Raw genomic sequence first — 13309 nt, forward strand, 5'->3', positions numbered from 1 at the left:
TATTTATCTGTAGCTGCGAGGAGGATGTCTAACCGCCAAGACACATTCTGGTAGGAAGAAGACACAGCCACCAAGATACAGCTGTGGTTTGTTTGTTTGTTTTGGTTCCTTCATATCTACTTTCTTTTTGAGGCTTTTAAAAGTCCACGACTGATCTCATGACTGTCAGTTAAGTAGTACAGCCATTCTGTTAATTTTAAAATCCAAAGATGTGGATAGAGTTTTAAAGCAGCTTGTTAAGTTGTACAAACAAGAACAGGGCTTGGGCTATATTCTAGAACTACTTTCTCTTTGCTCCACTACTTATGTCCATCTTTTACCTAACATGGGAGCAAGAGGAGAGGCTAAATTGATGGGGAGTGTGTAGATCACCAAAGAGCTTCTGTACTCACCGAACAGTTGGAATTTTATTAATGACATAAGACTTTTATTAATGTCACCAGTGAGCATCTATAAGCTCCTGGTTTGTTTTAGGTAAATTTACATTCATTTTTTTTCAGATGAAACATGGCTTTTCTACTTACCTATAAGAAGAGGAGTCTAAATGTCTTGTGTAAAAATCCTCTCAAGAAATACATAATATACAGCTTAAAATATTTATTAAGAGACACCATGGGTACTAATATTTATTAAGAGATACTGTGGGTAAAGCACAGTCTTTGGAATCAGAGCAAAGCTTTGACAGTTAAGTGCAAGGATGGAGTTGTAACTGGAGAATGTACAGGTTTATGATATGTTCATCTTGCTTACCATTTATTTATTTACGTATTTTTGTTTTTTGTATGTGGAGACCGGGGCTAACCTGAGGAGTTGGCTCTCTCGTTTCACCATTTGGGTCCCAGGCATTGAACTCAGGTCATCAGTCCTGACAGCAGGTTTCTTATCCTACTGGTCTTCAGTGGTTGGCAGTCAGTGAAGGTATAGTATCCCTTAAACATTAAGAACACACCTAGACTCATTAAGACTTGTGAAGATGCTCATAGTCCATAATCTGTGGAAAGGAATCATCAGTTGATATAATAAAAAGTTCATCTGACTCTTAAAGACTCCACTCATGGCCTTTGCCTCTGTCCTTACATCCCAAGAGCAGATTATAAGTTAAAGCCATCATTATTTCTTGTCTCACTTTGCAGGCCAGGGGGCCTTAGCAAGGCTGAAGACATCCACACAGCAAGATAAGCAGGCCAAATCAAAGTGTTCAGGGGTTAATATCTTTATTAATCTCTTATTAAATTGCTCTACCTGCTTATTAAGCATGACTTCTAGAGTTAGTGCATATTGTGAGACTTTTCCTCCATAAATGTCCTTTAGAATCCTTCTGTGTTCCACGTCTGCACTTCACTTCAATTTATCCATCATCACTGTCCTCAGAATGCTCTAAATGAAAATTTTCAATTCTTTGACTCTCCACTTCCAGACTTCAAACTGAATTTTCATTCACTGATTTTTTTTTCTTTTTATGAACACAGCATATTTCAGCTGAATCCAACCTTAACAATTTTAAGTGGACATCATCATCATCATCATCATCATTGTTGTCTTTTATTCTGTACAGCTTGTGAAGGAAAGTTGCTTTCTACAAAATTTATGTCTTCATGGTTCCTTTTTTATCTATGGTTGCTCATCACACATATGTTGGGTGAGATGTTTAGGTTTTGAGGGTTCTAAGCCAGCCAATAAGGTCATAAAATCGACCACTGTGTCAATGTTGTGTTTCTGATTGGTTGTATCCTTCAACACACATAAGACACTCAGCCAGCTAAAAGAGATGAGTTCAGAGATGTTAGCTCGGAGAAAAAGAAGGATCACATTGAGGTCATTGATGGGGCATCCTAGCATCTTTCTACTGAGGAGATCAAAGGCAGGGAGCATCTCATAGATGGAGAGGAGTCGTTTGTCCCACCGACACAGCCGTGTGAGGTTGTATACTATCACTGGGACCAGTATGGTGTATATTGCTGCACTGGAGAGACTAACAATCTGGAAAACAGACAGGGAGGTCAGCCTGCATGTGATGAGCTCTGGCACATGGGTCTCATTATGTAGCAGCCCTGTCTTGATGGAACAGCTGAACTCTTCTTGGAAGAAGACATCGAAATGGAAGTGACCAAGGTACAGGTAAGTGGCCGAGGTGAAGAGGAGTAAAAGCGAGTTCCTGAGGAGGTAGGCGGCCACTAGGGAATGGGAGCGCTGCTTGCAAGCCAGGTACCGCTCTAGCAGGGCGAATTCAAAGTACCGTTCTTTCCGGGCCCTGGGCAGGGGGAGAAAGGAGGCACTGTTAGGGAGGACTAGCAGTTCTGTGGATCTAACGTGACATTATTTTTTTAAACTTTATTTTTATGTTGTGTGTATGGGTGGTTAGTCTCCATGCACATCCGTGCACTGCATTTGTACAGTGTTTGCAGAAACCAGAAGAGGGCGTTGGAGCCCCCGGGATTGGAGTTACAGCTGTTGTGGGCAGCCACATGAGTGCTAAGAGTCTCAGCCAGTCCTCTGAAAGAGTAGCTAGTGCTTTTACCTGCTGATGCTTCTCTCCAGCCCCAAGCACGACATTGTTAGTATCTGTGAAAATCTGTATTCTCTCCCTACGATTCTTCCCTCAGAGGAGGAGTGTTTACTCCTCAGGTCTCCAGACACTGAATGATGTCTTAAACCCAGGGATGGTCAATAAATTTTGAGTGGTCACAATCCCAATGAGTTTCTGCCCGGCAAAGTTAAATGAAGCCCAAAGTTGAACTTACAAAGCAATTAGCTTGTGATTGGTAATGCAAACATGGAATTCTGTGTTCGGAGTATGATTTTGAGGCCAGTTCATTCACTTTACACAGATCAACATGTTAACAACTAATTGTTGAGAGCTGTGCCGGAGAGGTACAGATAAGCCTTCTCAGCTTTGAGGGAAAAGGCAGATAAGACAGGCCATATGCAATGAAATTTAATACTTGTTAAATGCACATAAACCATAGGAGTTGTGGATATTAGGAGATGGAGTAACAGTGTAAGCAAGAGGGTTCAGAAACCATGATAGTGAATACTGGCTAAAATCTGGCCCCCAACATAGTAGAGAGGAACTTTTTTGAGAGGACATAGCATACACAGAAGATGATCACAAATCATAGCCTCATTCACCTCTCACTGCAGCCTGCTGCCCTTACCGCCCCATTTAAATCAAACCATTCTTATCTCTTAGTTTTCCAGCTCCTTTTTTTCCCCCTAGGTTACTTCCTCCTTCACACTCTTTGCCATCTACTAACATAACTAACATAATTTATGTTATGTGTGTATTTTGCTTGCTTGTTGTTTGCTTTTCTTCAATAGAACTTTAGGTCTATGCTGGTAGGGATAGCTTTGTTGCCTTTGCCAACTATCTTGAACATACACACACACACAAATGCACACACTCACACGCACATAATGCCTAGCCAGAGAAGGCTGGGATAAAGGAAACTCCAGAAAATCCTTTAGAAAGAGCTCGAGGTGGCAACTCACTTTTCTAGCTCATCCCAGAAGACATAAGGGTCGGAGCTCTTCTGCCGGATCTTCAGCATGTGTTGCACCAGGCGGATGGAACGGTTGTAGGACTTGTCCAGCTCACTGATGATGAACAGCAGGTCTGAGCTGAGGGATGGGACAGCTACATATTGCCACAGCAGCACTGGTAGATACATGGCCACAGCCAGGGCCAGTAGAGAGTAAGGGAGGGCCTGCAAGAAGAGAAGAATGAGGAGGGAGCCCAGGGTGCTGGGCCTTGAATGACAGCTAAGTGGGGGCTTCACAGCTCTTCTCTTCCCACTTTAGAAGGGAAGACAGGGTATATAGTTGGTTAACCAAAGCTCTTTGTCCACATGGAATAATATAGTGAGGGGGTAGAGAACGGGCATCATATCTCCATGTTACTCAGATCCATGGTCAATAGGTTTTCTGACCTGTGATCTGACTGGGGCTTCAAGGAGAAAAGAAAGAATGAAAGCAAAAGAGGGATAGAGGATAAAGAGTATGTGGTAGGGGAGATCTCTGCCTCCACTGCCCTAACAGTGCAGACCTGAGTACCTAGGCTGAGATTAGCCAATAGTGGCCCTGGCACCCTAGCTGACAGAAGACTTCATTTCTTCTATGTATCCTGTCCTCTGCTGGTCTTTTGTAGTCTCTGGATCCTCGGTGATGTTGAATGACACCTCCAGATACTCTCAGAATTTTTTTTTTTTTTTGGGGGGGGGATCATTTCAGGTGTGCAGATAATGGAATGGGCCTTTAGAAATGTGTAGATCTTATCTTCTCAGCTACAGTGGTGTTTCTAAAGACCCTCTACTCTCCCCCCACCTTTTAAATGTGTGTGTGTGTGTGTGTGTGTGTGTGTTTTTTTTGAGACAGGGTTTCTCTGTATAGCCTTGGCTATCCTGAACTTGCTTTGTAGACTTGGCTGGCCTCGAACTCACAGAGATCTACCTGCTTCTGCCTCCCTGAGTACTGGGATTACAGGCATGTGCCATAGCACTCGGCTGCCCCTCTCTTATGTGAAGATAGGCATGCACACATGAAGAATACACAGGATCGTGTGCCTAAGAGCCAAACAGCAGAGACAGAAGATCTAGCTCTTGCAGCCCTTAGAGGAACTAACCTTCTGACACCTGACATTTTTGGTGGTTAAACCACCCTTTGTTACGGTGGCCCTGGCAGAGTGTATAGGGCTTTCTCCTAGCTTTCTTTATTATACTTACACATACAACAGAGGGAAGTCCATTGTTTTTTTCATTGCACAGTCTCTACTTGTGAAGAATATTTGAATCTACATTTGTTGTTACGCACTGAGGGCTCATAATTTCATTTGGTTCTCACAAGGATGCTATTGGCGGGATGCCATCCCTGTGTCTACTTTACAGTGAAGGAAGCTGAAGCAGGGCCAGATCAAGCATCTGCACAGCAACCACACACTCAGCAGGTGGAGGAGTAAAGCTCTGGGGCCAGGATGGGAGGTTTAGAAGCTTATTATCCTACTGAGCACTCAACCCACAGCTTCTTTCAAACTGCTTTGTTTTTGTAGTGGCAAGTTTTGAGGAAAAGAGAGAGGGCATATCTGCTGTGTGAGTGTGTGTGTGCAGGCGTCTGTCTCTGTCTGCCTGTCTGCATGCCTGCCTGTCTCTGTGTTTTCTGAACTACAAAAAAAGAAAGACAGGAATAGGTACATTGGGGCTTCAAGTAAAGTTATAACCATTTTACTCCTGTGCAAGAAATACTATCCCTGAAAATAAGCCCTTCACTTTTACAGAGTGTGCTCCTGGGAGTGAGGAGGAGCCAAAGAATCCGGGCTCTGAGAGCTTCCTGGTGACACTGATGGTCAGGTGTTTTGACTTTTCCTAACATGAGTCTCCTTCAAAATATGTGGACTTTCTCCCCATGTTGGCCTGCTGATCTGCCAGTGACGGAAGCTTTGCGAACTTTGTCCACAAAGTCTCTGGTTTTGCCCTCTAGGGTGATAAGAAAGAACAAAGACAGAATTTAGCAACAAAGTGAACAGGAGAGAAGAGGACAAGAGCAGCAAAATGTTGAAAGCTGGAGATCAGCTGCCTCATATAAGACAGTGGTGTGGGGAAAGGTGAGGCATCCAACCACCAGCAAACTATTTGCAACTGAGAACCAGAAAGACTCAGGAGTACGGCATGTGGGTGAAACCGAAAAGCAAGAGCATGAGTCGGTCTGAAACAGAGCACTAAGAAGCCTGTGTGAGAAGCTGACTTGCAGGGTTTTCTATAATGTACAGCATTCAGTCAACCGCTTTTTCTTGATGGAAGGCTTGTAGTTTTGTCTATGGAGAGACTAAACCATATTAAACTCTATGCACTGTAGAAAGGAGAACTATCCTGAGGGGGTGAGGAACTAGCTAAATGGCTGAGTTCCCAGAGGGCCAGCAGTGAGGCTCGATACCAGCTGCATCTTCGCCCTTTCCTTAAATCAAGGACTGAATGACTCTTTTCAGTGATAAGAGGCAATCTTGAGATAGGACTAGACACTGATACTCGAGTTTCTTCCCAGTGAAGTACACCAGCGCGATCCCCTTCTCCTAAAGCTGCTTGTCAAGCAGCCTCACCTGCAGGCACAAAACTTCCAATCAGATGGAGGCGGCAATGTTCAATTGTACACCAACGTGTGCCCCAGAGATCAGCAGGCATCGGAAGAACCCCTGGACTGTGAATGAATGGGAGAGGGCAAAGCAAGGGGGAAGGCAGTGTAGTGGGCAAGGGTGGAGTGCCAGGGGAGGGAGTAGAGTGATTGGGTCTACGCCCTACTCCCAAGGCAGGAAGCTGACCTGATAGGACCCTGTCTGTTTTACCTTGTGAGGCCAGAGGGATTTCACCTTGTACCGGCCAGCCTCGTTGTGTTCATGGTGAGCCAGCGAGTCCCAGCAGGAGCTGTCCACATATGCAGCCTGCCTGACGCTGAAGTTGCTGGGAGAGAAGCAGCTTATCGGAGACCCTGCAAAAAAAAAAGGAGCATAGCTTTGAGGCAGCCTTAGCTGCAGCAGAGGGAGGGGAATCATTCTGGGAGAGGAGACATCCTTACAACTTTGTAACTTTCTGCGGCTGGCAGGCCTTGCCTTCTTCTGAGCCTCAGCCTTCTGAGCCCTGTTCTGCTGTGTCGTGGGAGGACAAGTCATGATGGACAAGAACACACCATTTGGCCCACGCTACCAATGCACTGACTTGGTCTTTTAGGTCTGATGAGCCTTTTCTCTCAAGGTTCCCCCAGACTCCCACACAGGAAGCTATCAGAGACTCCCTTGAACTCAGCAGTTTGTCACCAAAAGGCTTGGAGCTTGATTGTGACATTTCTGCTCAAGAGTGATGACGTCTTTCAAAAAAATATTTTTGAAATGATTATGTGTGTTGATCATGTGTGTGCTGGTGTCATGGCACACTCGTGGAGGCCAGAAGACGAACTTGTAGAAGTCGCTCCTGTCCTCCCAGCACGGATTCGCAGTTCTGCCATGTGTGTACTGGGACTGAATTCAGCTTGTCAGGCTTGGCAGCCAGTGCCTTTACCCGCTGAGGCATCTTGTCAGCCTTGTTTGAAGACAGAGTCTCACTATGTGGCCCAGGCTGACTTCAAACCTGTCATCTTTCTGCCTCAGGCTCTGAAATGCTAGGATTACGGATGTGTGCACCATGCCCAGATGGAAAGATGACTCCTGTGTTTTGTAAAACGCAGAGGACCGATGCCTGGATTTCTGCCTGAGAGAGATAATGGGCTTGGATGAGAGGCTCTAGCTTCTGTGTTTCTTATCACAAAGAGGTTGGATCTGGGAACCAATCCTGTTCCCATTATTGCAGATGAAGAAGGGGAGAGAGGTGGAACACCTCATCAGGAAATGCAGGAAGCTAATGGGCCCAGGCAGAAAAGAAAACCCAGGCGCCCAGTGCCTGCTGTGGAGGGAACAGTCTTTCTGAGTTAACCCAGTGTTTACAGCATTGCCAACACGCATGTGTGAAATGTCTGTTTATGTCTAGGGTCATGGAGAAGAAGCAGGGGTTTGTTTAGTAGCTCTGAACAAGGCTGCATTAACTCTGCAAGTGGGACTGGGAAGAGAGTTCAGGGAAAAAAAAAGTGTTCACAGTGGTTAAGGGATTTCAAGTCTGAAGAGATCATAGAGTCCCAACCTCTATCTATTGAAGCCAAAACAATAGTTTTATCACTGATTTGAAATAAAATTTATGACTACTAAAGTGGCAACTAACTGTTATTTCAAATATTATTATTATTATTGTTTTTTAGTTTTAGGTACATATTGTATGTTGAGCATATTCTCTCCTTCATACTATCCACCCTCCCCTGGCTCCATCCTCTCCCCTTCCGCAATCAATTATTTCTTATCGTAAGATTCCCAAGTTGACTTTTGTAGCTTTTTGGTGCTTCTGCTTTGCTGGTGCCCTAGACTCATGCATGGCCTGCCCCTTGGGAATCCAGTCCAGCCCAAAGCCATGAAACTTTCTTAAGACGGAAGCTGGCCCACTTCATAGTCGGCGTAGGGAGAAATGAAGTCAGGTCTGTTACCATTTCTCTGCAACCTACCTGATGAGAACTCCTGTGCGAAAGCCAGAGACATCAGCAGCAAGGGAAAGCCCACACTAACGAACTTGACCATCTTGTCCAGGGGCAGTTCCAGGCGCAGCCCTTTGAGGCGAGAGCCCCTGCGGTCAGGCAGCAGGGCATCAGAGAGCATGTACTCTGCTGCTGTGTGTGCGAGTGACATGATGCTGCCGAGTTCCGGGGGCCTGCAGAGGAAACTGTTTCCCTTAGCAGTCCAGGGACAGTGGGGTGAGACAGCAATCCAGAGACAGATTCAGGCAGCTAGTTTGTAGCAGATAGTGCCTCGGCCCCAGCCTCACACATCTGTGCAAGGACCACGCAACGGTTCTCTACATAACTGCCCAGGCTCTGAGCCAGACACCCTGGCAATCAGAGGGAGGCGTAGCCTCAGTGGGTCCTCAATGGAGGAGGATCAGGCTTCACGCGGGCTGATGCCAGGCTGCTCACCCAGATTGTCTCCCAGCGGACGAAGTACTGTGGGTTTATACTGCCCTCTTATTAATACGGTATTTTCGGCAGAGTGGTTGAGAGAAGGAGGGCCGTGGGCTCAGCCCCCCATGTAATTGGTGTGGAATTTGGGTGGGGATTCCTTAAATGTGTTGAAGGATCTCATTTTGTGGTTTTGGGTGGGAATGGAGTCCCCAGGATACAGCGAGGATGGTTCCCCCTATAGAGCAGGCTTTGTCCCAGTGATGTGTTTTGCTTCTACCCAGAAACTGTCCTGTATTTGATGTTAATTTTTCTTCCCCGACTCTGGCCTTTCAACAGTGTCTTTATAGTTTTCAGTTCTGTTCCAGCTGTCTTTTCTGTGGGAAGATGGGAGAGGCATGACAGTGTGGAGTGGTGAAAAGAGCATGCCCTTTGAACTTTGGGAGGAAAAGTTGTTTCTGGAAACCCAACAGAGCTTATATTTCAACTGCATGATTTCAGGAAAGTCACTTTGTCTCAGTTTTCTCATCTCTCAAGGTTCAGTCTGTTGGAAACCATGGGGATGGAAAACCATGAGAACATGCTTGCTGGATTGTAAAATACAGGGCAGGCCCTAAATTTTACTAAGTGTCCACAGGGCCCAGGTGTTAAACGTTTGGCTGCTATTCTGTATCACTCTCGGGAAGTGGTAGACCATTTAAAAGGTTGGGCCTTGGTCACTGGGGCATGTCCTTGATGGAACCCTCATGCCCTTCGTCTCACTCTTCTTTCTTGTCCACCATGAAATGAGCAGCTTTCCCACCTCTGTACTTCTGAACTGAGTCACTGTGCCACCACAGGCCCAATACTGCAGAGCCAAGTGACTGCAGATTCTGGAACCATGAACTAAATAAACATTTCTTCTTTTTGTATTTTCCCTTGTGTAATACAGAGGTCTCAGGTCTGATGCCCTCTTGCCCCGTCCCACTGTTTCTTCCCTTCAAATGAATTATGTTTGGTATTTGGTTACACTAACAGAAAGTGGATTAGCACAGCAAGTGTTAGGGCAAGTTGGTTCCATGTGGTTGGGCTGGAGAATAAGACAGTCTTGTCTCTACTAAACTTTCCCTTGAACTTGGAAATGAAGGCCCTTAACTAGGCTCCTCTAGGCCTTCCTCGGCTGTGTTATTCACGTAGGGCAAGGAGTTATGTGGCCTGAGGGGATGTGCCCATTCTGTGCTATGCAGAGCCTGTGTGCTCTTCAAACCACTCTTACAGTGCTCTTGCTTCTGCAGCTCCTTACCCAAGAACCTTGGCCTGCTTCCAGGGCCTGCGTGGCTCTGTTCTCAGGCTCAGGTACACCTTCCAAAGAGATAACTGTGTGGGTGTTCACTCAAGGTCTAAAGAAGAGCTACTGAGTATGGTTGGAGTTTAAAAGTCCTGACATGTTCACACATGTGATTGTGATTTTTTTCCTACCTTCAGTGTAGAACGTAGCTGTACTGGGATAGAGACTTAGAATAGTGTAATGGTTCTAAATTGAACCTTGCATTGCTGATCCTTACGAAGGTGTGTGTGTGTGTGTGTGTATGTGTGAAGCTAGGCAGGTAGAACATATACAAAATTTTGTTAGCTTGGTTGGTAGTTTTTCATATATATATATATATATATGGGTCTCTATAAACAGTTTTATTCTGTGGCCACAAATGTTTAGGCTGGGCCTGTCTTTCCCTCATCTCATTGGCTAGAGGCCCACATTAATTTATAGCTACCCCATGTGTGTTGATTGCAGTGATTTAGGCATTGGGACCACAAAAAGAATGGTTTCTTTCTGTCCTCCATTACCCTCTCTGGATTCTCATTTCTGTATCTTTTAATTACATATATTTTTGTCAATGTTTGTCAGTGGTTTTTATGCATATGTAGCTCTTGCTTCTTAAAATATATTTGAAATATACAGTGCATATACAGTGTTGATGTGTGCTGCCCGTAATGCTTCATCTGATCAAAGGGTAGGACATGCGACTCCTCAGACGCTGCAGTGTCTTCCTTCTGATAGTGATGGCATCTCTAAAGACGGTTGCCATCCCTACTTCTAGTAGCATAGATTAGTTTTTCAATTTTAACACCTTACAAAGATGGAGGGCCCAGGATATAGCTCAGTGGTAAAATAGTTGCCTACCATTCGTGAGGCCCTAGGTACAACCAATCTTTGGAACATCCATCTCCATTTCCCACAAAAAGAAAGAACAGTTCTTGTTTTGGGCTAGTGGGATGGCTTAGTGGGAAAATACATTTGCTGTCAAACCTGACTCCAGTGTTTATAAGTGTTTATAAAAATTATCCAGTTAGTTGCTTGTTTTTGTATTCTATATATAAGAAATCACATTGGTTTTTTTTTGGGATTTGGATTCACAGTTCAAAGCACCTTTGAGAGTCATCTGTGCTGTTATGTGAATCAGATACCCACCTCATTTTATTGTAGAAACATACACATGTTTATGCTTTTACCATTGATGGACAAATTGAGTTTCCTGGTTCTGGACATTAAAATAATGTTCCTGTAAGCCTCGTAACATGCATCGTATGGTGGACATATGTGTGTGTTTAAGTTGTTGGATGATATATACTATGGATAGGAATGCTATCACAATGCCATGCATATGTTCATCTTTATATTTTTCCAAGTGGTTGTTTATACTTTCAGCAACAGCTTCTGAGAGTCCTGAGAGCTACACATCTTTGCCAGTATTATTTTTCCAATTTTAAGTTTTAAGAAATTTTGGAATGTGTTGAAAAGTAAGTCAGCGTGGTTTCAATTTGAAATGTCTCTGATGTCTAACTGGCTGTTTTGGCTACTTGGATGCCAGTCTTTTATGAACTGTGTGCTTAAGACTTTTGCCAGCAGGGTATCAAAGCAGATGATGAGAGTCATAGCCAAACTTTGGGCAGAGTTCAGGGAATCTTATGGAAGAAGGGGGAGACAGAAAGACCTGGAAGGGGAAGGAGCCCAACAGAGCCAAAAAATCTCAGCCCAGAAGCCCAGAGACCAATGAATCAACCAAGGACCATGCACGGAAAGGACCTAGATCCACTGCCCACATGTAGCCATGGGAAGCTCAGTCTCCATAGGTGTTTTCTAGTAAGGGGAGCAGGAGCAGCCTCTGGCATGAACTCAGTTGCCTGCTCTTTGATCACCTGTCCCTGTTGGGGTGGCTTTACTAGGCCACAGAGAAAGAGGATCCAGACATCCCTGAAGCCTGCTAGGCTAGGGTCAGATAGTAGGCGAAGAGGACCTCCCCTATCAGTGTACATAAAGGGGAAGAGGGATGGAGAGTGGGATGGGGAGGGGGAAATGAAAGAGGGGGCTATAGTCAGGATACAAAGTGAATAAATTGTAATAAATAATAAAAATAAAAGACTTTCTCTTGCTTTTTTGCTGGTTTGTCTACCCTTTGCTTAATAGTCTGAGACTATTTTGAGAAATATGTTTTAATATCCTCTTGCTGTCCATTGCTGTCCATAGATTTTTCATTTTCTTCATGGTGTTTTCTCATGTTCTGAAATTCTCATTTAACTACAATCAATAGCTTGTTGGTCCCCCCCTTTTTTTTTTTTTTAACAGAAAGTACTTTATGTGTCTTATATAGGAGACCATTGGCTATTCCAGTATCAAAAAATACTTAAAAATTCATAAGTTTTTTAAAAAATATTTTTGCTTCGAATTTCTCTATGTGCCTGGAGTCCATCTAGATATTTTTTTTTCCAGTATAAGGATGGAATGGAGGTCAAGGTATATTATTTCCCACGTTTATCCGATTGATTCACCCAGTTTATTGAAAAGCCCACCCATTTCCCATGACAGTGTACTGCTGCCATTGTCAACTGGGTGACTGAGCTCCACTTGTCTATTTTTGTACCAATTCTATATTATCTTAACTATGAAGGCTTTACAACAGGTTTTGACACTATAGCGTAACATTTCCAGTCTTGTTCAAGATTGCTGTGAATGAGGGTATATACACACTCCTAAGTGGATATTAGACATATAATATGGGATACACCTACTAAAATCTGTACACCTAAAGAAACTAATCAAGAAGGAGGACTTTGGCTAAATGCTCAAACCCCATACAGCAAGGCAAAGAGGATGAACATCAGAAGAAGGAGAAAACAGAACAGGAGCCTGCCACAGAGGGCCTCTGAAAGGCTCTACCCTGCAGGGTATCAAAGCAGATGCTGAGACTTATGGCCAACCTTTGGGCAGATTGCAGGGAATTTCATGAAAGAAGTAGGAAATAATTAGACCTGGAGAGGACAGGAGCTCCACAAGGAGAGCAACAAAACCAAAAAATCTGGGCACAGGGGTCTTTTCTGAGTCTCATACTCCAACCAAAGACCATTGATGGAGATAACCCAGAACCCCTGCACAGATGTTGCCCATGGCAGTTCAGTGTTCAAGCGGGTTCTACAGTAATGGGAACAGGGACTGTCTCAGACATGAACTGATTGGCCTGCTCTTTGATCACCTCCCCCTGAGGGGGGAGCAGCCTTACCAGGCCACAGAAGAAGACAATGCAGCTACTCCTGATGACACCTGATAGACTAGGATCAGAAGGAAGGAGAGGAGGACCTCCCCTATCAGTGGACTTGGGGAGGGGCATGTGGGAGAAGGGGGAGGGAGGGTAAGATTGGGAGGGGAGGGGGGCCACGAGGGGATACAGAGTGAATAAAATGTAATCAATTAAAATTAAAATAAAAAATGGAAAGAAAAAAGATTGCTGTGAATGTTATTGGTCTTCCTTTTAGTCTTTTTTTT

General features: G+C 44.4%; 1 protein-coding gene across 1 annotated transcript; it reads right to left on the reverse strand.

The window, feature by feature from the left end:
- Nucleotides 1-1611: 1611 nt before the first annotated feature.
- Panx3 (pannexin 3) lies at nt 1612-8245 on the reverse strand. Its single transcript, XM_055622435.1, has 4 exons — nt 8065-8245; nt 6329-6471; nt 3490-3704; nt 1612-2251 (listed from the first exon to the last, which is right to left on the reverse strand). The coding sequence occupies exons 1-4, from the start codon at nt 8243-8245 to the stop codon at nt 1612-1614; spliced, it is 1179 nt and encodes a 392-aa protein (XP_055478410.1).
- Nucleotides 8246-13309: the final 5064 nt, after the last annotated feature.

Source organism: Psammomys obesus, unplaced genomic scaffold, assembly GCF_907164565.1.
Source record: "Psammomys obesus unplaced genomic scaffold, mPsaObe1.curated_primary_1811, whole genome shotgun sequence".
In the NCBI taxonomy this organism is placed as follows: domain Eukaryota; kingdom Metazoa; phylum Chordata; class Mammalia; order Rodentia; family Muridae; genus Psammomys; species Psammomys obesus.